Source organism: Porites lutea, chromosome 5, assembly GCF_958299795.1.
Source record: "Porites lutea chromosome 5, jaPorLute2.1, whole genome shotgun sequence".
NCBI classification, from domain to species: Eukaryota; Metazoa; Cnidaria; class Anthozoa; order Scleractinia; family Poritidae; genus Porites; species Porites lutea.
The window spans coordinates 45,776,199-45,799,931 of NC_133205.1; the positions used below are offsets into that span (position 1 = coordinate 45,776,199).

Genomic DNA, 23,733 nt, shown 5'->3' on the forward strand with positions numbered 1-23,733 from the left:
CACCACAGGTAGCCCAAGCTCGAAATGTGAGCATCGGCGAACATCGGCATAGTGCGTTACATTCGAAATATAAGGATTTGTATGGGAATAGCCTGTGTACAGACGTCCCCCCTCCCTCGGAAAAAAAATCCCAATTTTTTTTCTGAGGGAGGGCGGACGTCTGTACACAGGCTATTCCCATACAAATCCTTATATTTCGAATGTTACGCAACAATGCCGATGTTCGCCGATGCTCATATTTCGAGCTTGGGCTACCTGTGGCAACAATAACGAAAAACAAACTCTACAAAACCGCAGCATGTGCTTTTTTCCTAATGTCCATATATGGTCATACAAAAGGTTACATAACAAACCGGTGGCGCGTGAAAAGGACTGTTCGTAGGAGTGTGAACCTCCTAACACAGTGCACATAATTGGCCAGGAGTCTAGACAAATGAAAAACTTAGCTGGGATTGTCATGTCGACGTGATCTGTAAGAAGGTTAGAAAGGGTATAGGAGCCATAAGGCGTATGGAGAACTTTGCTCCTGTAGCTACTCTGGTTTACAAGGGCCTACAACAGCCATATTTTGAATACTTTTCCCCTATGTGGGGCACTTGGAGGAAATTATTGAAAAATAAGCTGGAAAGATTTCGGTCACGTGCTGCTACGGATGTCCCAGGTGCCAGTTATCAGGTACTCACGGTTGATCTAATTAACTCTCTTTCTTCGGATACACTTGATGCTAGATGGCGCTATGCCAAGTCCTTTTTTATGTATATAATACAAAGTGTCAGCCCCACCCGCGGCAACTTAAGATGGAGCCATTGGGAAATTGAGTAATTTTATTTTTCAATCTTGTACCAGAATAATGTCAAGCATATTGCATTCTTTTTTACATTTTTCGAGGGCTATAAATGTAATCAGTTATATGAAGTAACTCTAGAGAACAGGTTCTTATGGAAGCCCAAGAAAACGAACTTCAAAAGCTACAAATTTCACCGAATGAAATCTTACGCATGACGATTTTACGTGTTTTCTTAATTCCTCTGAAATTTAAAATTTTACATGACAGGCATAAAGTTAAAAAATGTTATTTAATATTAGTCCTAATAAAAAGTAAACATTTACAAGGCTAAAAATATGTATTTAAAAGAGAAAAACTCCAAACGTCACTCTGATGATGATTTAGTGTCATAAATTTTTGGATTTTTTCTTTTTTAATTTTTGTAGCGTTGTAAATAGTTCACTCTTTCAACCTAAGCAAATTTTATGGACTTTAGTCCCAATCTTAACGGCTTTGATGCGTCAACTCAACTTCCATTCAGAAACCAGCAAGATGTTGTTGTTTCCCCCTGGATTTCAATTTTTAAATTAAGTATTACCTACCTACTTTCCTACCATGTAATCCGATGAAAAATGTCAAAGTTCACAAGCGGTAAATGTCGTAAATGGCAGCGATCCGTACAAGTGGGTTGTTCCTCGTGGCTCCGGCTTGTATCCTCCCACGCAGACGTTCTCAAAAAAATTTCCTGGTACCCAAGAAACAGTTTTTTACTGGTTGTTTACAAAAGAAACCCCTATATTATGGTGAAGCGGTGCTGTGGAAAAGCTTTCCCCTTCTGGAGATAAGACAATCGCGATCATTAAATAAAAAAACTTGTTAAGTATTTTAATTGTGCTTTATACATGGCTTATGGTAAATTAGGTCTTCTTATTTTCCTCTCAGAAAGCCAGGGACTGCATTACTTAAATGTCCAATTTCTAGCCCTCCGCCCCCTTCTCTCTCCCTGGACGGTCCGTCCACTTGGAGAGGAGAGGAGTGCTTGGTCATTGATTTCCTCTTGTCTGTGTCTATGTCTGAGTAGGATGTAGATCCCTTAAGATTTGATTGTATTTTAATATTATTATCTTTTTGTTCCTGCTTTCAGTTGCTCCAAATATCACGTTATTTAATGTTCCCAGGCTCATTGGTTCGGGAATGAATGCCACACTGCTGTGTGCAGCCACTGGTATTCCTCAGCCAACGGTCACGTGGCAAAGAAAGGATGCGATGCTATCACGTGTCCAGCATGTGGCAAACAGTACGTTTGTAATCGTTGACGTAGTTCAAGCCAACGGTGGGATGTACTCTTGTGTTGCTTTTAATGCTGCTGGTGTATCATCAAAACATGCAAACCTAACTGTACAAGGTTAGCTACAGCTTTCCTCCTTCGATAATCACGCGTTCTTAACTGTCTAATGTACAATTATGTTGGGTTTCTTTCTTATTGATTCTGATTTTAAAGAAATTCTTGAAATAAATACTGATCTCTTGATAGTACGTTAACACGTCGTCCATAGCTGTCCATCATATTAATCATGTGATATTTATATGTAATTTCATCGACGAATTGCATTTTAACTTACGTGCCCCTGGGTACTACGTGATTAAATAAAATTTTGTTTGAAGCATACTTAACTATGTTTAAAAAGAAGAACTTGTTCGGTGCGACTTTGATGGTTCTGTGCTACCAAACCGTGTTAACTGTATTCTGTACAAAAAAACAAACACGTTACTTCCGATTTCCAAAACCTCTCGCCTTCAAAACGAGGAAGAGTGCGAAATCTTTCTTGTAAAAATGAGTTTTATTATTTGCATGAAAATAATTAAAAAAAAAAAAATTTTCATATCGATGGCTTCTCACTCACCTTCGCTTTGAAACAGAGGCTTGAAGAATTGATGATTGATCTATGATTGATGATTATAATACTGTTATTGATTCCTAATGTTTTACGGACGGATTATATTATCTTTAACTACTATTTAATTAATGAAGTAATACTTCTTATCTAAAACACTTATTTTGTATCTATATTCCTTCTACTCATATTCTTGTTTGGGTCACCTACTCGGTTAGTTCCACGAGCTATTTAGGTGTCCCAAACTCTGCACAATGAACCTATAACTGAAAATTTCTTTTCCCTCTCAATCTCTCGATTTTATATTTTAAAGCAGTAATTTGTATTAATTATTATTCTGTATGAGTTTAAATAAAAATTGACTTGACTTGACTTGGAAGCAGTCTGACTGGTTTTTTTCGAACCACTCAAGCATAATGTTAGCGTAAAATATTCGCCTGGTGCTTTTGCTAGTGCAATAAGATGGCGTCCCTTAATACGTGCAACGCAAGAACGAAGGCATAAGCAGAACATATTGTTTTTGTAAACCAAACTAGTACTTATTATTATTGTTTTGTTTACTGGTTATTTCATAGTGACACCCAGTTCTCCAATCATAATCTCAGCCATCCCCCAGTCCTCTACTGCCATTCAGTTGTCATGGAAACCAGGTTTTGATGGACACAGCTCTATTACTGGTTACAAAGTTGAAATGAAGAAGTTGAATGAGGTTTATATCGTGTTGGCTGAAAACCTGTTGGTGATGTCATACACTGTGAGAAATCTGGATCCGTACACGACTTACCTGTTCCGGATATCAGCGCGTAACGCCATTGGCGTAAGTCCTGGCGCAAATACAAGCAACACCACCTTACAAGATGGTAAGTCGATCGGAATATAACATGTACAAGTACTTTAAACCATTTAGTGAGGTTTATTTATTTAGTTATTTTGTTGCCTAGTTTCCGTAGTATTGATTCAAGAGTCGAGGACTCATTTTAATATTACTATAATTTTCTGGCTTTATACTAACCGGTGGTTTTTGTCGCAGCTGTTGTTGTTGTTCACTGGGAATCACCGATTATTACCACTTCTAAGCTTATGGGAACCATGACTTTTCCTATTACTTATAGCGATGACAGGAGTGTTGAATAACTATTCCTGTTCCATTTTAGCCCCTTCGTCTCCAAGAAACTTAACAGCAAAACCTTGGAATGCGACTGCAGTTAGTGTAACCTGGATCATCCCTGCCAAGCCTTATGGACAGATCACCTTGTACGAAATTCAGTACACTGCTGTCGGCAGTAATGACGTCACTAGTAAAGTTTTATTAGCAAATGAACTTCAAGAACTCGAGGCCTTGATTGACAGCCTGAAAGCGTTTACTAGTTATCAGTTGAGGATTCGTGCAGCCACTCTAGAGGGAATGTGGGGTAACTTTTCATCAGTAGCTGAGGCTATCACACTTGAGTCAGGTACTCCCGCCAGTCGTTATTTCTTAAGATCAGGCTGAGATTACGTTGTTGTGTATAACAATGTAATCAGTTATTGCTATTTCCATTCCCTTTTTAGTTTCACTGTAACTCTTTGTCTGTTTACTGTTTATCTCGCAGCTCCCTCTGTAGCTCCTAAAGAAGTCCAGCTTCAAGCATTGTCGTCGGATTCCATTTTAGTTCATTGGAAGGTAAATTAATTAAAACATACTTCTGTTTAAAGCATGGGTGACTTTCATATCTGCTTAAAACTATTATGAAAAAAAGGTTTACTGCGTTTTGGGGGCCTCTCCTTATATGATACATGTTACCTGTTAATTATTTTGAAGTACTCCAAGTTTGCAAACTTGGTGCGCCCTATGATAGCTGCTCCATCAAATCCTAATTTCCACCTTAAGTCACAAGTGTCGAAACTACTTTTTTGTTGCCCTGGATGATTAATTAACCAGTTCCGCGTTTAGTTATCAACAATGAGCGAATTACAGTGCTGTTTATTCTGTTTCTTGAAACATTCCGCGTTTGTCCTTTTGTCTACAGCTTGTTCCTCCACACTTGGCTAACGGTAATGTCAGGCAATATGTGGTAATTATGAAAGCGACAGGTCCACACAGAGTTTCAGACTCCAGAAACGTATCCGCAGGCACGGCAGACAATCTTACAGTAAGTGGGCTGTTTGCGTGGACAAATTACAATGTAAGCGTTCAAGCCGTTACGGTTCAGCTCGGTCCCAAGAGCCCTTACAAGCAAGTCAGGACTTTAGAAGCTGGTAAGTTACGTTTCTCAGCTTTTCCTTTTGTAAAATATGAACCTTCGTCAATTTGTTGATTTTTTGAACAAGAACGATCAGGAAAGATCTCGAAGTGTCAAAGCGGAAATCGTCAAGCCCACTCTACCCAGACAGCCTTACTTCACTTTTCTGAGGACATTTTAAACAATATGGACGAGAAGAAAATCTCATTGATAGTGTAGTTAGACATGTCGAAGGCATCTGACAGCATTCTGCTTGGGCGCCTACTTATGAAACTCTCCACATCATCAGTTTCTCCACGTCTACTGTGACCTGGTTTGAAAGCGATTTTACCCCACGCGGTCAATTCGTTAGGATCGAGGATGCTACGTCCGACACACTACCTGTGAATTTTGGAGTACCTTAAAGATCCAGTACTGTTTACAGGGTATGTTGACGATCTATGGCTTGTCTCTTCCCCCTGGTGATATTACCGATGCATGTGTCGCATTAAATCTAGGCCTTTTAGAAATAACTAAGTGGTGTTGCGAGAATTCTCTTTTGATCAATCCTGCAAAGACAAAACTTTTGGTCATCGGTGTTCCTCAACTCTTGCGTAATTTGCCACGTTTCTCTATCTGTATTCTTGGTAAGGAGATAAGGCCTGTACCTGTAGCCAAAGACCTGGGCGTTTACATCGATCAGACTCTTCGCCATACCGAACACGTATCAAAGTTAGTCTCGAGCTTTGTTTACTAACTTGTTCAAATTAACAGGATCAAGCTTTTGTTAGATTCAAAACCGTTACTTCTTATAATTAATGCCTTTCTATTCACTAAACTCTTTTACTATCCGACAGTTTGGGGTAACACATCAAAATCAAACAAAAAAATACTACAACTGGTCCAGAACTTTGCAGGAAAAATTGTCCTTGGCCTGAGGAAATTCGATCATATTTCTCAGGGCCTCAAATCACTTCGTTGGCTCTGCATCGAAGACAAACTGCTATTAAATACTGCTGTCATGGTGCATAAATGTCAGAACCATCAAGTACCCGATTATTTTAACGACAAGTTTCTATATAGATCGCAGGTCCACAATAGACAACTTCGATCTGTCGTTAATAATGACCTCAATCTGCATATTGTGGGCTTTCTAGTGGCCGAGGTCATTTGCTTTCCGAGGAGCAAAACCTTGAACTGTTCCCGTTCGTTTGAGAACTATTACCTCATCAAAGGCTTTTAAAAGAAAATTATTTGAACCGTTTTTAAACCGACAGTCTACTGAATTTTTAGACGAATTGTACAAAGTTTAAATGTTAGACATATTATATGTAGTTTTCTTAATATAACTTTTATCCTTAATACCATTTTTCCTTTCTTTCACAAGTCTTGCTTTGTTAATCTCCAACTACCTATTTTTGTACCCTTTCAGGGAGCGCAATAAACTTATGTATGTATCAGTATGTACGTATGTTTGTAACCTTTGCGTATGACACTCACACCTTGCCAACCTTTATTTTATAGCACCCGGTCCGCCATCAAATGTTACTCTTGTATCCGACAGCCAGCATAGCATCGTGGTCTTTATAACTCCACCAGTACCAGCAGAGCAAAATGGTGTCATCCGCGGGTATACTGTGTTTTACAGGGAGACCAATTTACTACCAGAAGAAGGATATTTGTCTTTGAATACTTCTAACTCCACGGTCAGGTTTATCAACTTGACTGTATTTACTGAGTATTCATTCAAGGTGGCCGCTTACACAAGCGCAGGTCAAGGACAGCACAGTCAACTGAAGCGAATATTCTCACAGGAAGGAAGTATGTCTATTGATCTACTGCATTTGTTTCTTCATTCACTTGCTGAATTAGTGGCTCATGCTCGGCGTAAGAACCTGTAAAACTCACTAGTGACGTAAACAAAGAAGTCAACACGATAGAACCTACAAAAACAAAAGGTGCGAATCAAAGATAAAGTTCACAGATTCTTACACTTAGGCAAACCCTAATTAGTTCAATTGACTGCATTAGAGGGAGCCTATACTGTGTATTTTTGAAAATGAATTTTTTTCTCATTCTTGGACTGAGGAATGGAAGGAACATTAATAAATTGAAATATGCTGAACTATTATTTTAGCTCTTAAATCTAGCGTCCTTTTTTTGTGTACTAAAATCTGATTTCATTTGTATCGACTTTCTAAAGATTAATTTATTGTAAGTTCACTATAGCAGAGGAGGTTCCCTTAAAGCGTTTGAGTTTCTGTTAACACAACAAGAACAATATATTATCATGTATTTCAACACAGCAAAGAATATATTTATCATTTACTTTAACTCAAACGCAACATATTATGTGTGTTAACGCAAACGCAACATATATAGAGGATATTACACGGTGGCGAGAAGATATGAATTTTATGTTCGAGTGGCAAGAACAATGTCTCACGAGTGAGCGAAGCGAACGAGTGAGATATTGTTCTTGCCACGAGAACATAAAATTCATATCTTGGAGCCAACGTGTAATGTTCTTTTTATTATATGGAGAAACCAATTCAACAAAAGCAAAAGGCGGGAATCGTGACGTCATTGAACGATACGACACTCACAAAGGTGACATACGGAAAATACGCCACTCGGGTCCCGGATGAAGTAGCGTGTGGAATCTACGAGTGGTTTAGTTCCCAGTAAAACACTCTCCTCCATATAATATGATGTATGTTAACGCAACTCATTATAATTATTATGAATGTTAACACAACAAACGCAAAATATGATGTATGTTAACGCAACAAACCCAATATAATATGCATATTAGCACAATAAACGCAAAATACGATGTATGTTAACGCAAAAAAAACCATTATTAATAATATGCATGTTAACACAACAAACACAAGATATGATGTATGTTAACGCAACAAACCCAATATAATATGCATGTTAACACAACAAACGCAAAATATGATGTATGTTAACGCAACAAACCCATTATAATATGCATGTTTACAAGACAAATGCAAAATATGAGGTATGTTGACGCAACAAACCCATTATAACATGAATGTTAACACAACAAACGTAACGTATTTTGGTATATGTCACATTTTCTCCAGCTCTGCGTACACTTACAAAAAAGCTAAGCGGCCTCGTCGCCGCTGTCTGTCCGTAAACATAACTTAACTTTTATGGATACCGGCAAGCGTCTTCCATACTTTGTCAACGATAGCTCGTTAGAAGAATTATAGTAGGGGAAATTAAACTAATCAAATACAGAGAAATATTTTGAATGAATAATAATGACTTTTCAGACAACAAGCAAAACAGATTGTTATGTTAAAAAACATAACACAGCGAACATTTCTTTTACTCTCAGTTCCTGGTGAAATTGACGACGTCACAGTAACAGCTGCAACTTACGATGCTATAACGGTCAGATGGAGTCCTCCAAACAAACCAAACGGTCAAATTTTGGAATATATGATCATATACAACAGTACTGGCGGCAAATTATCCGGCAGCAAAACAACAGAAAGTAACAAATTGACAGCAAGCATCCAAAACTTGATTCCAAATACAACCTATTCAATCTTTGTGACGGCAAGAACAAGTAAAGGATTTGGCGGACAAGGGACATCTGTGCTCGCTCGAACTCGTAAGTATCCGAAAAATTAATCAGGCAATCAATTGAAAGATACAGATAGATAGTTTATCAAGTTTACTAGACTAAACTATGTTAAAACTTTACAAAATTCAAATATAAAGCAGGAAATGTAAATGAATTGGTAAAATAGGTATCTTCTTACTGAACAAGCATTAAGAAAATAACACATGAAAAACTATGATGAGTATGCGATTCAAAATTCGATCGGTTATTTTTCTTTTTGGCAAGTATATTTTTTAACGTATTTAAAACTAAAATTCGATTGGCCATTGTCCTATTTACAATGACTACGTTTCAAACAATTCTTCATTCTGTTCGTTTTATTTTATGTAGGCGTTCTCTATAAGCACACCGGAGAGTGTATATGTGTTCGGCGGAGGTAGAAAATGTCGTAGCTTATTTGATTGCTAATTATAGTAGTATACGAGGGATGAAATTAACCCCTTTTTTGCGCAGGAATCTCATTAGCGTGCGCAGGAATACATTAACTAGGTGACGTCATAACCTTTTGTCTTGATCTCATGAATTAAATGCGCAGGAATCTCATTAACTTGCAGTGGAATCTCATTAAGTATATCCAGTTTGACGGGTTTATCAATGATGTCATGTTCTATTTTTATCTTGTGGCGGTCATGGTTGGTATAACCGGTTTGACAGGTTTTAGTTATTTTTGGAAGATGATGTCATATGTATTTCCGGGGTACTATGATGTCATAGTTGTTAACTCAAGTCCACGAGTTATCGGAAATAGAACGAAAAATTTAGAATTTATTGTTGATTTTCAAGGGCAGATCGGGCAGAAAGGGCAGAAAGGGCACCTTTTTAGCCTGTGTTTTTTCCCTGGGCGCGCGTGGAGATCTCGCGTGTAAGTCGTGCGCGTCGAGTCAGGAAACAGGAATCTCATTAAGATAAGGTCATGTGCTATTTTTAGTTGGTTTAGGATTTCTAGTTACTTTAAGGTCGATAAACGTCTTCGTTTTCGATTGGTTAGAAAATAAGAAACGTTTTTATTGGTTAATTCATACTGTCTGAGGAGCAAAGTCAAACTTGCCTGTGACTTAAAATCACGGAGGCGTAATGTAATTATGCAAGTCCTATTTCCTGCTGCTGTGATTGTCCTAGTTCCGGTTCACTGACTTTTGGCGGGCAAATCGTGCATATTAATGAGGGCGAAGACAAACTAGCTCTTGTCCTATTTGCTGCTGCTGTGATTGTCCTAGTTCCCGTTCACTGATTTTTGGCGGGCAAATCGTGCATATTAATGAGGGAAAAGGCAAAACAAATTAGCTCTACAGGAAAGACCCAAGGGAGAGAATCTTGACGTATTATTATAAAACAAATAACTTAACAAGGATCAATTAAAACACGCGACTCATAATTGCTAGCAATAAAACCACAAGAGAGATACCGTTTTAAAAACTTTATTAATAACAAAAAGAGTCAAATACACAGCGATTTGAAAGGAAAAGGGATGAAAATTAATCCATTGACTGACTATTACAAATCAGTTTTTTCTGTTCCAAAATAATCCTTCCGTGACTACACAATTTTCCTATGGCCTCTAAGACAAGAGTTCGACTTTCTTTGTTTCTTGCACTTTGTCTTGTTCTTTGTAGTTCGTCTTTTAGCTTTTGCTTTAAAAGAAGCTTCATTTCTTCGTGACCTTGACAGTTCGTACACTGTTTCTTGTGTCTGCACTGGATTGCGAGTACTTGTTGAGTGATTTTTTCCGGAATTATCCGCTTCACTTTCGTAAACGACGACTTTAACTTTAGGTTGTAGTTTCGCCTCTTGTAAATACTGTCTTCGCTGTATGTGGTCTAACTGATGAACATCCGCGAGATGGTTAGCTAATCTGACAAGGTACTTCGCCCCGCACGATGAAATCGGACAGTTTCTGCAAACTCTCTTGTAAACCATGTTGACAGTTCGATGACTGAATACAAATGACATCTTTTTCGCAAATAGTCAGGTTATATATAGTGTCAGAAAGGCCAAACACAGGCCAGAAAGGCCATAACCAGGCCTGAAAGGCCAAAACCAGGCCAAAAGGGACAAAAGGAGACAAACGGGCCATTTCTAGTCATATGTCTTTACTTTTTCTCAGACACACGCGTGGGTGTCGCGCATCGCTAGTCACGCAACAGCTCTCAACATTGGAATCATCATCTTTATTAAGTGTAATCACAAATAACAGTGCCTAATTAAAAAAGTTTTGACCGTGAATTAGTAATTGGTATTTCAAATTTCAGATTTTTTAATTTATTGTACAAGTCTACTATTATTGTTATTATTTTCAAGTCAGCAATACAACACTCTTAAAGTTTGGTTGTTTACAGTTTTTATTGAAACGCAACAACACAAAGGTCTAGGAAAAATAATTCTATAACATTCATAGTTGGACTAGTCTTCATCTTGTGGAATGGGCTGCTGTTGATACAGTCGATTGAGTAAGAATTTTCGCTTATCGATCGCTAGTTCTGTCGATTCCAACCAATCAAATCCTTCTGTGTCTTTAAGTTCTTTTTGAGTTTCCATCACTTTTTTGAAGGTGGGATCTTTTTTCATTGCACGCATCCACTGTAGATTCTCTAAGAGTACTTTTCTTAGCTCTTTTCTGTAAACAGGAAGAAGAGCGTTCTCGGCTTTCACGCGGGCCACATTTTCTGAATCTCCGTCCCCTTCGTACTCATTGATCAATTCGTTGAGCTGGGTCTCATGGCGTTTCTCGGCTTCACCAAGAAAGCGTGACCAAGGCTCTAAAGTTTCTGTTTCCTCTTCTTGGGAAGAGTCCGTTCCTTGGCTAGAGTTTTCGCTTTCTTGGGAGAAATCGCTTTCTTCGCTGTCTTCATATTTTCCAGCACCTTGTTGAAGGTATAAGGTATAGCCTGTGCTCGTCATCTTTGGTTTGAACCGCACGCGTTCTGATAGGAAGCTAAACTTCAGAGAGCAACGCGCCTCTTTTATAGAAAATAGGTGAAGGCGGGGCTACTAAGCATTCTCCTTCGTAAATAATAATCGATCTTACATCGAACCCTCATCGACCCCACATCGACCTCACATCGACCCCACATCGACCCTACATCGACCCCACATCGGCCCCACATCGACCCTACATCGACCCCACACCGACCCTACATCGACCCTACATCGACCCCACATCGACCCTACATCGACCCTACATTGACCCCTAATGGACCTTCAAAAAAGTGATGGAAACTCAAAAAGAGCTTAAAGACACAGAAGGATTTGATTGGTTGGAATCGACAGAACTAGCGATCGATAAGCGAAAATTCTTACTCAATCGACTGTATCAACAGCAGCCCATTCCACAAGATGAAGACTAGTCCAACTATGAATGTTATAGAATTATTTTTCCTAGACCTTTGTGTTGTTGCGTTTCTATAAAAACTGTAAACAACCAAACTTTAAGAGTGTTGTATTGCTGACTTGAAAATAATAACAATAATAGTAGACTTGTACAATAAATTAAAAAATCTGAAATTTGAAATACCAATTACTAATTCACGGTCAAAACTTTTTTAATTAGGCACTGTTATTTGTGATTACACTTAATAAAGACGATGATTCCAATGTTGAGAGCTGTTGCGTGACTAGCGATGCGCGACACCCACGCGTGTGTCTGAGAAAAAGTAAAGACATATGACTAGAAATGGCCCGTTTGTCTCCTTTTGTCCCTTTTGGCCTGGTTTTGGCCTTTCAGGCCTGGTTATGGCCTTTCTGGCCTGTGTTTGGCCTTTCTGACACTATATATAACCTGACTATTTGCGAAAAAGATGTCATTTGTATTCAGTCATCGAACTGTCAACATGGTTTACAAGAGAGTTTGCAGAAACTGTCCGATTTCATCGTGCGGGGCGAAGTACCTTGTCAGATTAGCTAACCATCTCGCGGATGTTCATCAGTTAGACCACATACAGCGAAGACAGTATTTACAAGAGGCGAAACTACAACCTAAAGTTAAAGTCGTCGTTTACGAAAGTGAAGCGGATAATTCCGGAAAAAATCACTCAACAAGTACTCGCAATCCAGTGCAGACACAAGAAACAGTGTACGAACTGTCAAGGTCACGAAGAAATGAAGCTTCTTTTAAAGCAAAAGCTAAAAGACGAACTACAAAGAACAAGACAAAGTGTAAGAAACAAAGAAAGTCGAACTCTTGTCTTAGAGGCCATAGGAAAATTGTGTAGTCACGGAAGGATTATTTTGGAACAGAAAAAACTGATTTGTAATAGTCAGTCAATGGATTAATTTTCATCCCTTTTCCTTTCAAATCGCTGTGTATTTGACTCTTTTTGTTATTAAGAAAGTTTTTAAAACGGTATCTCTCTTGTGGTTTTATTGCTAGCAATTATGAGTCGCGTGTTTTAATTGATCCTTGTTAAGTTATTTGTTTTATAATAATACGTCAAGATTCTCTCCCTTGGGTCTTTCCTGTAGAGCTAATTTGTTTTGCCTTTTCCCTCATTAATATGCACGATTTGCCCGCCAAAAATCAGTGAACGGGAACTAGGACAATCACAGCAGCAGCAAATAGGACAAGAGATAGTTTGTCTTCGCCCTCATTAATATGCACGATTTGCCCGCCAAAAGTCAGTGAACCGGAACTAGGACAATCACAGCAGCAGGAAATAGGACTTGCATAATTACATTACGCCTCCGTGATTTTAAGTCACAGGCAAGTTTGACTTTGCTCCTCAGACAGTATGAATTAACCAATAAAAACGTTTCTTATTTTCTAACTAACCAATCGAAAACGAAGACGTTTATCGACCTTAAAGTAACTAGAAATCCTAAACCAACTAAAAATAGCACATGACCTTATCTTAATGAGATTCCTGTTTCCTGACTCGACGCGCACGCTTACACGCGAGATCTCCACGCGCGCCCAGGGAAAAAACACAGGCTAAAAAGGTGCCCTTTCTGCCCGATCTGCCCTTGAAAATCAACAATAAATTCTAAATTTTTCGTTCTATTTCCGATAACTCGTGGACTTGAGTTAACAACTATGACATCATAGTACCTCGGAAATACATATGACATCATCTTCCAAAAATAACTAAAACCTGTCAAACCGGTTATACCAACCATGACCGCCACAAGATAAAAATAGAACATGACATCATTGATAAACCCGTCAAACTGGATATACTTAATGAGATTCCACCGCAAGTTAATGAGATTCCTGCGCATTTTATTCATGAGATCAAGACAAAAGGTTATGACGTCACCTAGTTAATGTATTCCTGCGCACGCTAATGAGATTCCTGCGCAAAAAAGGGGTTAATTTCATCCCTCCTATACTACTAATTATAGTGTATAGTTGTTCAGCGTATACTTTTTATTTGTTTTTTCATGTAGTTAATGTGTAATTTAGTTTATCGACTGCCTGGTGTGTCAGTTACTGATTAACAATTTATCTAGTTATCTGTTTCGGCGAACAGCTTAGGTGATATAGCACTTCGGCAATCTGCGAGGCTACTTAAGTTTTTGGCTTACAAGTATCCTTACAGGACACAAGAGGGTAAATTATCTTGCAGACATTCGAGCCAATCAGGAAGATACACAGGAAGCCCATGGTGAAAAACTGCGCATGAGTATCTCGTTAAAAGGCAGATAAAGGTGGTGTAAAATGTCACCAGATCTTTGAACGCGATATGTTCCCATATTAACTTTCTAAGAAAGTATAACCAGCTGACACATTTTTTGAAAACTCGGCAACTTTACAGGTCGAGCCACTTTACGGTAGACACAACGTCAGTTGCTTTTTCATTGAGAATTACAGGCGGAAACTTCCAAAAGGTGGGATCGGTCCTGGCAAACGATGTCCGTATTTCTGTAAGCTTTCTCTCGTTTACTACGAACTTTTTTTACCTTAGACTTAGCAACTAAGTCATTTACAGCGTCCTGGATCTTGCCTACTTTAATCTTGTCGACAGGTTTGGCGATTATAGTGAGTGCCGTCAAAATAGTTCCAGAGATCCATGTTGTTGGCGCTGCAATCATCTATCTTGAGAGTGATTAATCATTGTCCCAGTTTAGTCCCCTGTGGGACTCCGGCCAGTACCTCACTCCATTCTGGTCTACTAACTCCTTCTGTATTTGAACCTTTGTTTATAACCTTTCAAAAGTGTCGACAATCCAGCAGGTGACGCTATGTGGGATTTCTAGAGATGCCAGTTTCCTATCGAGGATTGTACGATCAGCCTCATCAAAAGCTTTGTTATAATCGAACAACACCACTCTAACCGTTAATCCTGTCCCATCGCTATAATTGTTTTTGTTCACGAATAAAGCATACTAATTAGTGCTTGTGTCCTGGGTATAGTCGCAGCCTTTACGCGCTATAGGTCCGGTTCAGACGCCGCTCCACTCATGTGCCGAACCTAATTGATGAATTAAGTACGGCAAAAGAGCGGCGTCTGAATCAGTTTGGTACGGCAGTTTTAGTTTGGTGCGGCAAAAGCGTTAAGTTCGACAGAGTCTGTCGAACTTTTGTCGAACTTAACTTAGGTTCGACACACGGTACGCCGTCTGAATCAGATGTCGCGCCAGTGTCGCTCCAAAGTCGAACTTATTCAGTTAGGTTCGGCACATGAAAAGTACGGCGTCTGAACTAGGCCATAGTTTTTAACACACAAACTTTATTCTAGAACTTTTACAACTGGTGCAGGGAAACAAGTGAACCGATGTGAAGTATAACGAAGTACAGCGAAGTATAGCGGTACTGAAAAATAACAATTAAACAAAGACAAAGTCAAGATAAAACAACCTACAAACTGAACGAAAGCAATAAGGCAATCTAGAAATGCGAATGAAACAAACGAGATACTTACAAGACGATAGCGAGATAAGGACGAAAAACTAGGACGAGCAAACCCAAACATTAAACTGTAAACCGGACCAAGCGCAGCTAAACGAAGAACTGACGCGAAAAATTACAATAAAAGCTAAATATACAATATGCAGAAAAATCCTAACACGAAGGACAAAGCTACGCGAACAATGAAAAACTAATTAACCAAACAACAGCACTAAAGGCGCCAACACGAAAATAACTAAGAACGCAGCGAACATAAAAATACTATAAAGGTAACGGAAAACATTCCTGGCGCTTACACTGGGGTTAGTGCTATACTGATAGTTAGCGATTTTTTTCAGCACGGTTAGTTTGACATGGCCCTCCACAATTAACTATTCGACCATGTTCGATGAAAGCAGCGTCAAGGAAATAAGGCGGAGATAGATAAAAGGGCCAGCTCGGACAGTTCATATTGTCTTTCAATGGCCGATGCTCAGAGACCATGACCCTGGTTGGGGTGGCTTCTGGATGCTATGCCTTGCCAAAGGGCAAACTGGAGCTATTGATGCTTTCGATGAAAGGTTGTTGGAAGTAGCCCCTCCACACCATAAACGCAACTCCAACGTCAATCGATCAATCATTCCCTTTACCACAAATTGTTGTTGCATGATGACGGGATGCGCGCCGTAGCAAATATCCTCCCTTTGTCTGTTTATCATTTAACGCATTTACCTTATGAAAGTATATCATGATTTAGTTTTGGTAAAAATTAGTGTCAAGGTGGATACAAATGCGAAGCATCTTTATGAACAAACAAATGAAAGTTTAAGTAAAAGCGTTCCATACTTATGACATCATCTATACATTTGTAGAATTAAACTTTTATTGCTATGTTTCAAACACAGGCCATCTTCCGCCGCCAATTACCATGATAACTACTTCAGAAAGCACTGTTACTGAAGACTTAACAACTGTGGGGGTCCCTGCGGGGACGGAGAAGAGGACAGGTGGAATAAATGAGGAGCATATGATCATCATAATTGTCTGTCTGGCGTTTATTGTCCTGTTTATCGTTGTGGTTGCTGTATATTTTCTTGGCATTAAGCGATGGAAACAAGGAAAAGGTACATTATCTTTCCTTTTTAGGATAGAACTTAGAGCAAGAACTTTTATTTAAGGCATTTTGAAAAAAATGTTATAACATAACAAACTTTATTTTCACTCGAATTTTAGAGAGGCTAGCGAGCTAATATCTTCGAGTTGACACCACATAAAAATACATCAAATACATTATGAATAATAACAAAACAATAATTAAAAAAGCACATAAGAGATAATTTTTTACAATTTTAAGGACAAGTAGTACAACTAGTGTGAAAAAAGTCAGGCAGTGCATTCCACTGAAAAGTGAGAAAAGGAGTTAAGACCATAGGTAGTTGTTTTAGGTTTACCAAGTCAAAAGGATGTAGTTGCCATGAAGATCATAGGAAGATGACCGGAGTTAAAAACATATAAGCAGGAAAATGAGTGAAAAACAAACTCTTATTATATACATACTGAGAAATACTCACCAAAAAACTATGTAAATTTTCGTACGCAAATTAGTTCTAGCCAATCAGAGGAGCGAACGATGGTTTTCACACGTGAAAAAAAATGATACGTCCAATCAGAATCGCGAACGATGTTTTTTCACGTGTGAGAAAAATGATACGTCCAATCAGAAGGCACAGAGGTGTGTGGGTTTCGCGCCAAAATTGCCGCCTTTTATTGCAGCTTGCAGCGCCGCTTCGCACACATTCAACGAGAAAAGTTTTACTCAAAGAGTTTTTCTCGCTAAAAAAGTGATAAACATTTCGGAAATGGAGTGGGAATAGTTTCGTTTGTTTCACTGTCGATAAAGAAAACGGTAGAGAGCTCGTGAAACAACAGCGGAAAGGGATAAACAGAACGAGACGTAAGCTTTTGTTGTGCTTTTTGTCGGAGCTACTTTGCCTTTCATTTAAGCTTAAGTTTATATTGAAACTGGCCATTTTACTTAAATTCACTCATTTTCAATTGTGCATTGAGAACAAACAGTTGAGATTACTTATGGTTCTTGGATTACCTCATATCCTCACCGTCATTTATGTTTTTAACGAACGTTTTTACTAAAAAGCTGATACTTCGTTTTCGTTGTCATTTTGCGGTAAGTGTGTAGCGGCAAATTTTAGCATTTTTGAAAGATTTAAAATAAAAAAGCCGCCAAAATGATGATGTCTCAGTATGTATATAATAAACACAATACCACATGGAAAGTGCTTTGTACGGTATTTACGCACTCGTTATTTTTGTATCAGAAATCTTACTCGTTCGCTGCGCTCACTCGTTCAATTTCTGATACGTCAACAACTCGTGCGTAAATACCGTACGCCAGCACTTTCCATGAAGTATTCTCTATTTATATAACAATATGAGGGAATTCTGAACGCGTTTGTTACGCAACGAAGTAGAGTTGACTTTTGAAAGGAGAAGGTTGTATGGAGACGAGTAATCTCCAAGTATAAATCTAAGGATTCTCTTTATGTAGTGCTTCAGAATGTTTGTTCTTTTTCGTTCTTATAAATTAGCTTGTGTGGATCTGCTAAAGGTCGGTAATTGAAAAAACAAGCGGAAACAAGCAAACGAATCGCGCTTAATCAAGCCACATTTTCACCAAGTCATTACCAAAGAAGAGGGCAATTGAGTTCCCAACATACGAAATTTTTGACGCAATGTAAAAGGTTGATATTTCTGTAACTGCTCTCAAAACTCGAGACTGTACAACCAGTGTATGACTTCCTATTAGCTCTTTTATCACCAAAAAATATAAATGCTCATTAAAAATTAAGAATGTTCATTAAGAATTGAAGGTTACTGTCTTGATTCTACGAACACTGCATTCTTTTATAGCAGCTTTATCTTTAGGAGCAGGGTTAGTCCTTATTAAATCCATTTCTGTCTTTCATTGTCTTTACCTCGTGTTTCAGTGGCGACTTATGTTACGGTATGGGTAACGTAATTGTTGTTGTTGTTTTAATCGTTAGCTATGTCTTATGCAAGAGCGAGAAAACCTCGTGATTTCAGAGATCCTGCATTTGAAATGGAGAGGTGAGTGAAGCCAGCCCCAGGTCACGTGTACATTTTGTTAGAAACCATTAATTCTTTGACACAATTTTAGTTAGACTTCTGCCAAACGAACGCACTTACAAGAAGAGGACCCTTCTTTCTAAACCCTAAATTCAAATGCTCCCATGGTTGATTATTTAAATGTCGTCTTTTATTAAAAACACTTACCAAGCTATACTGCTCGCATAATAGAACTTAACAACATTTTAAATCAATTATGTAAACTAACTCCTTTCATTGGTTGTAAAGTTGTTCAGATGTGATTGGTCGCTACAATAAACTCACAGGATCATTCTCCTCTGTTCAATCGACGTAAACTATCAAGGTAACTAAAACGCAACGAAACATACTATTTCAAGATAGTAGCCCTGTTCTAAATAGTGGTTGAAATATTATATAAAGTCGGTAATAAATCAGTAAACTTGGAAATCGGTCCTTTTTTCCTAAACTGTTTAACTCGCTTTAAAAAGTGACGCAAATGAATGAAATAGCGTAGGCAGTTTGGTAATAATACATTCAGATCTTTGCCATTATAACAGTTGCACTGAACAGAACGACACGGAAGTAACGTATAACAATAAATAGGAGTAGTCTTCTTTTGGAGGTAAAAATTGAAAAGAAATTTTCATTTTAAAGTACATGAAGCTGTTAAGGTATGATGGGTTAAAGCCATGTTTAATTAAAAAAAGTAACTTAACTCCCTAAAAATAAATTCAAAATATGTAAAGTTAAGATCTACTGCATGTAATCAAAATGACGGTTAAACAAATGGAATGTTTTTATTGTTATTAGACCACGGCTTGACTTACATGAAGAGCCAAGTGTAGCCGATACCAACTATTCCAGCGACTCCTTTGATTCTGACTGGGATACCAGTGTAGCTTCACCTCGGTCAACCTGTTCAGCGGTCAATGAGAACCCACAATTCGCAAATTCAGCGGATTCCACAGGTGTACGAACATCAAGTCGCCCGCCGTTGGTTAACTTACCCAACAAGAGGATTTCTGTCGACTCTCAGGGCAGTCAGCCCTATGCTTCTGTAGAGGAGCTTGGAGGGGGATTTTCGAGCTTCGGACCTCTTCCCCCGGTAGAGTTCCGTTCTTTTCCCACCGAAGAGAGGGAAACTGACTTAGAGAAACAAGAAAACCTTACTGATGCTGCAACATTGCCAGTAAGTCGGAAATCTTTTACAAATCAGCTCTTTAAAGCCGCCCATGACTCAAAAGATGTCGATCATGGTGACGGGGTCACGCGGTTCGAGGGTTTTCAAGAACAGGATATTTCAGGAATAGAAAATCGTGGATATGATTCTGATGAGGAGTTGAATCAACACCTCGCGAAAAGTACAGTAAAGCCAGGTTCTTCCTATCCGGAAAATCTGGAAGAGTTGTACGCAAAAGTGGACAAAAGCAAGAAGAAAGCGTTTCGTAAGAAAGATACCTCGACATCAATTGGCACTGACAGCCGTCAGTCGATAAAGCAGGAACCAGTTTCACTTAAGGACGGAGAGACTGATAAAAGCAAGAAAACATTAAGGAAGACTTCTCGTGACCCACAAGGAAACAAAGAATCCGGTCAAAAAGGAGAGATAAGTCATGATCCTGTGCTTGTTTACGATGAAAGAACTAACTTGTAAGTCATTGGTCAGAACAAAACTAGCGTGTTATTTTTCACGCCAAAGTAGTATTGAAAACTTTCGCCGCTGCAATACAATACAATAGAATAGCAAATTTATGCTTGGTCCCTGTCTCAGAAATATAGATCGTAAGAGTTAAATGAAGTTGACAAGGATTTCTTTTGTTTGTTTATTTCCCTGGAGACGTATGGGCTTCAAGTCTATATAGCAGCAAAATTTATCGTGAGCTTTCCAAAAGTGAGAGTATTAATAATTGCGTTGTTTAGGGATTTTTAAAAACGTTTTAAGTAATCTGCTTCTATTGCTATATTTGGTAACTGGTTACCGAAATAACGAATTTCAAACGTGTGTCATTGTCATGGTTTGCTGTTGTTTGTGGCCTATTTGCTCTTTGTTTCACGCTTCGTATAATGTGTGCTAAGATTTTACCAAACTATGAAATGCAGTTTTTTGTTTTCGTGGGTTGTAAATTTCCTACAATGTCAATTTTTTTAAACAAATTGTACGTAAACTTCGTCAAGTTGTGAAGTATTTCGTGCAGGGTTTAACTGAATTTACGAAAATGAAATTTTAATTAATAAAACGTGTCTGAGAGAGGATTTGTTTGGTTGCCTTTATTACCCACCACGCTCTATTCGTTGGCTTGCGTGTATTGTCTAGGTTGATGTGCTTTACGTGTATTTATCTGCTAGCAGGTCATTGTATGTGAATTTGTCTGCCTGCATGTCACTTGCAATTATGCCTGCGTATATTGTACGTGAATTCAATATATTTGCTTGCATGTCAGGGTATGTGAATTTGCCTGCTCGTATGACATTGTACGTGCGTTTGTTTGTCTTTCTGCATAGCATTGCACGTGTGTCTGTCTGTCTGCATGTCATTGTACGAGAATTTGCCATTGTCAATGTGAGAGAATTTGTCCACCTGCATGTATTGTCCGTGGATTTGTCTGTCTGTATGTATTAACTATAAATTTGTCTACTTGCGCCTACTATCCTGGAATTTACCTGCCTGCAGGTTATTTTAGTTTACCTGCTTGCACTGAACTTTCATTTGTCTGCGTGCGTGTATTGTACGAGAATGTGCATTGTGTTTTGCGCGCGCTTGTCAGCAAGCGCTCTGACGGACTGACAGACTCACTGACCGTGACGTGACTTATCGAATTTTGACCTTTTCTTTTTACCCTAGTGAAACTGAATCGAAACCCAAATTCTCGGAAAACGCAGCAGTTGATCAGCACGATGCCAGGAGTTCTGGAGCAAGCTCCTTGTCTAGTGGCACGATTGTATCTGATCTGAACAGCTGTGGAACGCACACCCCTCTCATGAATTTGAAGCATCAGCCAATATCAGAAACAGTTCAGGATCCACCTCCACCTTCACCGTACACTCTAAGAAACAAAAAATTCTCAGTAGGCTCTGCAGACAGTTTTTATGATGAACCCTACTCCAGTTTGGAGGAAATCGATGCCGGAATCACCCCTCTTTCCAGCCTGCCACCAACGCAAGAGCCTGTTGAATATAGCGCTGGTCCAGAAGAAGAGCTCAAGATTTCCAATGTTATTCCAAATAATTTCAATACTTACGGAGTCATGGACAAACCTGAAGATGAAGCTGTTGTTATGGAGGTCAAGGAGATTGAAAATCCTCCCAGTGCTGAAGATAATACCATCCAAGATTTTGATGAAGTGCTTAACAGTCTTCTTTTCAATGAACAATCGGCACCTGAGCCCAGTAAGAATCCTGGCCCGTTCACACTGGAATGTCACGACCTGGATTCCACGATATTGATGTTTTAGTTTAATACAGATCTGAAAACTGATGTTTTCAGTAGCCTAAAACATGAAAGTGGTTACGAATAAAGTAGGGAGACAGTTCTTCAAACTTACCGTTACTTTGCTACGAAATTCTTCATCAGGGGCACAAATCGTAGAAACTTTCGGCTGTTTCGTTTTCATGATCGACTCAGCTGAATTGTCATAAAAAAAAGGTTATGATTACAGTCCAGACTATCCAAAAGGACACCACTATTCGGAAGGAAGAATTTTCTCTGTTTCGACAAAATTCTTACTGTCCCTTTTACAAAAAACTTTCTTTTATAACTTTCCTTCCTCTCTAATACGAACAAAGGACACTAAATCGGAGACCCAGATTAGATGATTACTTGTGTGTAGCCTGAATTTCAGACGATTACTTCGAGTCGTTTTTATACTTATACCGTCCAGTGACGTCACCACTCCTTTGCTTTAATTCATCCAAAAGTAAACACGATTTTCAACTGGCAAACAAAGAAAAATCGTTTGTAAATGTCTACATGATACAGAATTGCTTGCCCTTTTTGACTATAATTCATGTTTAACGTTTAAACTGTCAACTGTATGCGGTACTCTGAACGAATCTGTTGTAATTCAATAATCAAACTCGACTGCAATCAAGCAATGAAATAAGCTCAAATGCACACGAGGACACTTCAAAAACACAAAACGTCGCTTTAATTGAAAATCCTTAACGAAGAAGAAAGAAAACAAGAAATAAAGCTTACAGAATCATTACACTTGACGGTGCAAATGACAAGAAGGTCGCATTAAGCTTATACATGTAGAAACTTCAATCTCAGAAGACTTTGCATACACAAATTCACTGACGAAACCACAAAGCCGCTCTAAATGAAAAACCGACCGACTCTCCTCAATGGTTGTCTTTACACTAGGCTGTTAAGTAAGACTTAAGAGCCGCTAAGTTTTACTTAACCAAAAATTCGTGTGTGAAGGCTTAAGTAAAATCTCAAGTAGCTTTGGTTTCCATCTCATTAAAGTCGGGAGGTTGAAACGATTCAAGAAAGTTTCAAGCGACTTGAAAACCATCCTTATGACCGACTTAGCTGATTTGCGGTTTTGCGGTTTCTTGAGCTTTGAGAAAGGCGAGACATGTCAATCAATCGTAATTTTGTTGCGTGGGAAGATAACCTGGAGTAGAAAAGAATCGGTTGTATGTGAAGCTTTATTTTACTTGAAGTAATTAAAATTTACTTGTCTTGAAATATTTCTTATTTAGGCTCTAGTGCAAAGACTACCAATGATTCTTTACTCGTAGTTCAATTAAACAACTCATAGTTTCGAAGACAATGGCAATTTTGCTGTTTACGATAAAGGTTGTCGAAATTTTTGAACTCCACGCAAGCATGCCAGGCGTGCGATCCGATGAATATCAAATGACAATCCCACTTAAGTTTCTCATAATTATACACAATTATGCGAACGTTTGGACAATCAACCATCCAATCAAAATCACTACCTGCTTTTCGGGTAGTGACATCGCTGGACGGCATTAACGACCGGTCGATTCAGACGTTGCTGAGAGGAGAAAACGACTCGAAGTACTCGTCTGAAATTCAGGCTAATTTTTTTGTGGAATAAAATATCCTGTTTTTGGTAACATATTCTTAACTAGGGATTTCAACGGTAAAGTAACATACCATAACATTTAATCAAAGGGAGGAAAAGGAGAGCTGTTTATTTACTTGCGTTAACATGTGTTGTTCGTTTTGTTTCAAAAGTGATTCGAGGTCGAGATGTGCAATGTAGTGCGGTAATGATGTGTTTTAGTAT

The 23,733-nt window shown here is 38.6% G+C and overlaps 1 protein-coding gene and 1 pseudogene across 1 annotated transcript in view; one reads left to right on the top strand and one right to left on the bottom strand.

Annotated features, from left to right (window-relative positions):
• Positions 1–22,002, top strand: part of LOC140938795 (contactin-5-like) — a 47,702-nt gene extending 25,700 nt beyond the window's left edge. The window contains exons 9-19 of the mRNA XM_073388323.1: positions 1,911–2,171; positions 3,237–3,521; positions 3,816–4,115; positions 4,254–4,324; positions 4,671–4,899; positions 6,387–6,683; positions 8,236–8,514; positions 16,252–16,470; positions 18,409–18,472; positions 19,283–20,122; positions 21,315–22,002. Of these exons, the coding sequence (XP_073244424.1) occupies positions 1,911–2,171; positions 3,237–3,521; positions 3,816–4,115; positions 4,254–4,324; positions 4,671–4,899; positions 6,387–6,683; positions 8,236–8,514; positions 16,252–16,470; positions 18,409–18,472; positions 19,283–20,122; positions 21,315–21,924 (3,455 nt within the window). The 3' untranslated portion in view covers positions 21,925–22,002. The remainder of the gene's footprint in view (positions 1–1,910; positions 2,172–3,236; positions 3,522–3,815; positions 4,116–4,253; positions 4,325–4,670; positions 4,900–6,386; positions 6,684–8,235; positions 8,515–16,251; positions 16,471–18,408; positions 18,473–19,282; positions 20,123–21,314) is intronic.
• LOC140938449 (uncharacterized) overlaps positions 1–23,733 on the bottom strand; it is a 127,712-nt pseudogene that overhangs the window by 26,795 nt on the left and 77,184 nt on the right.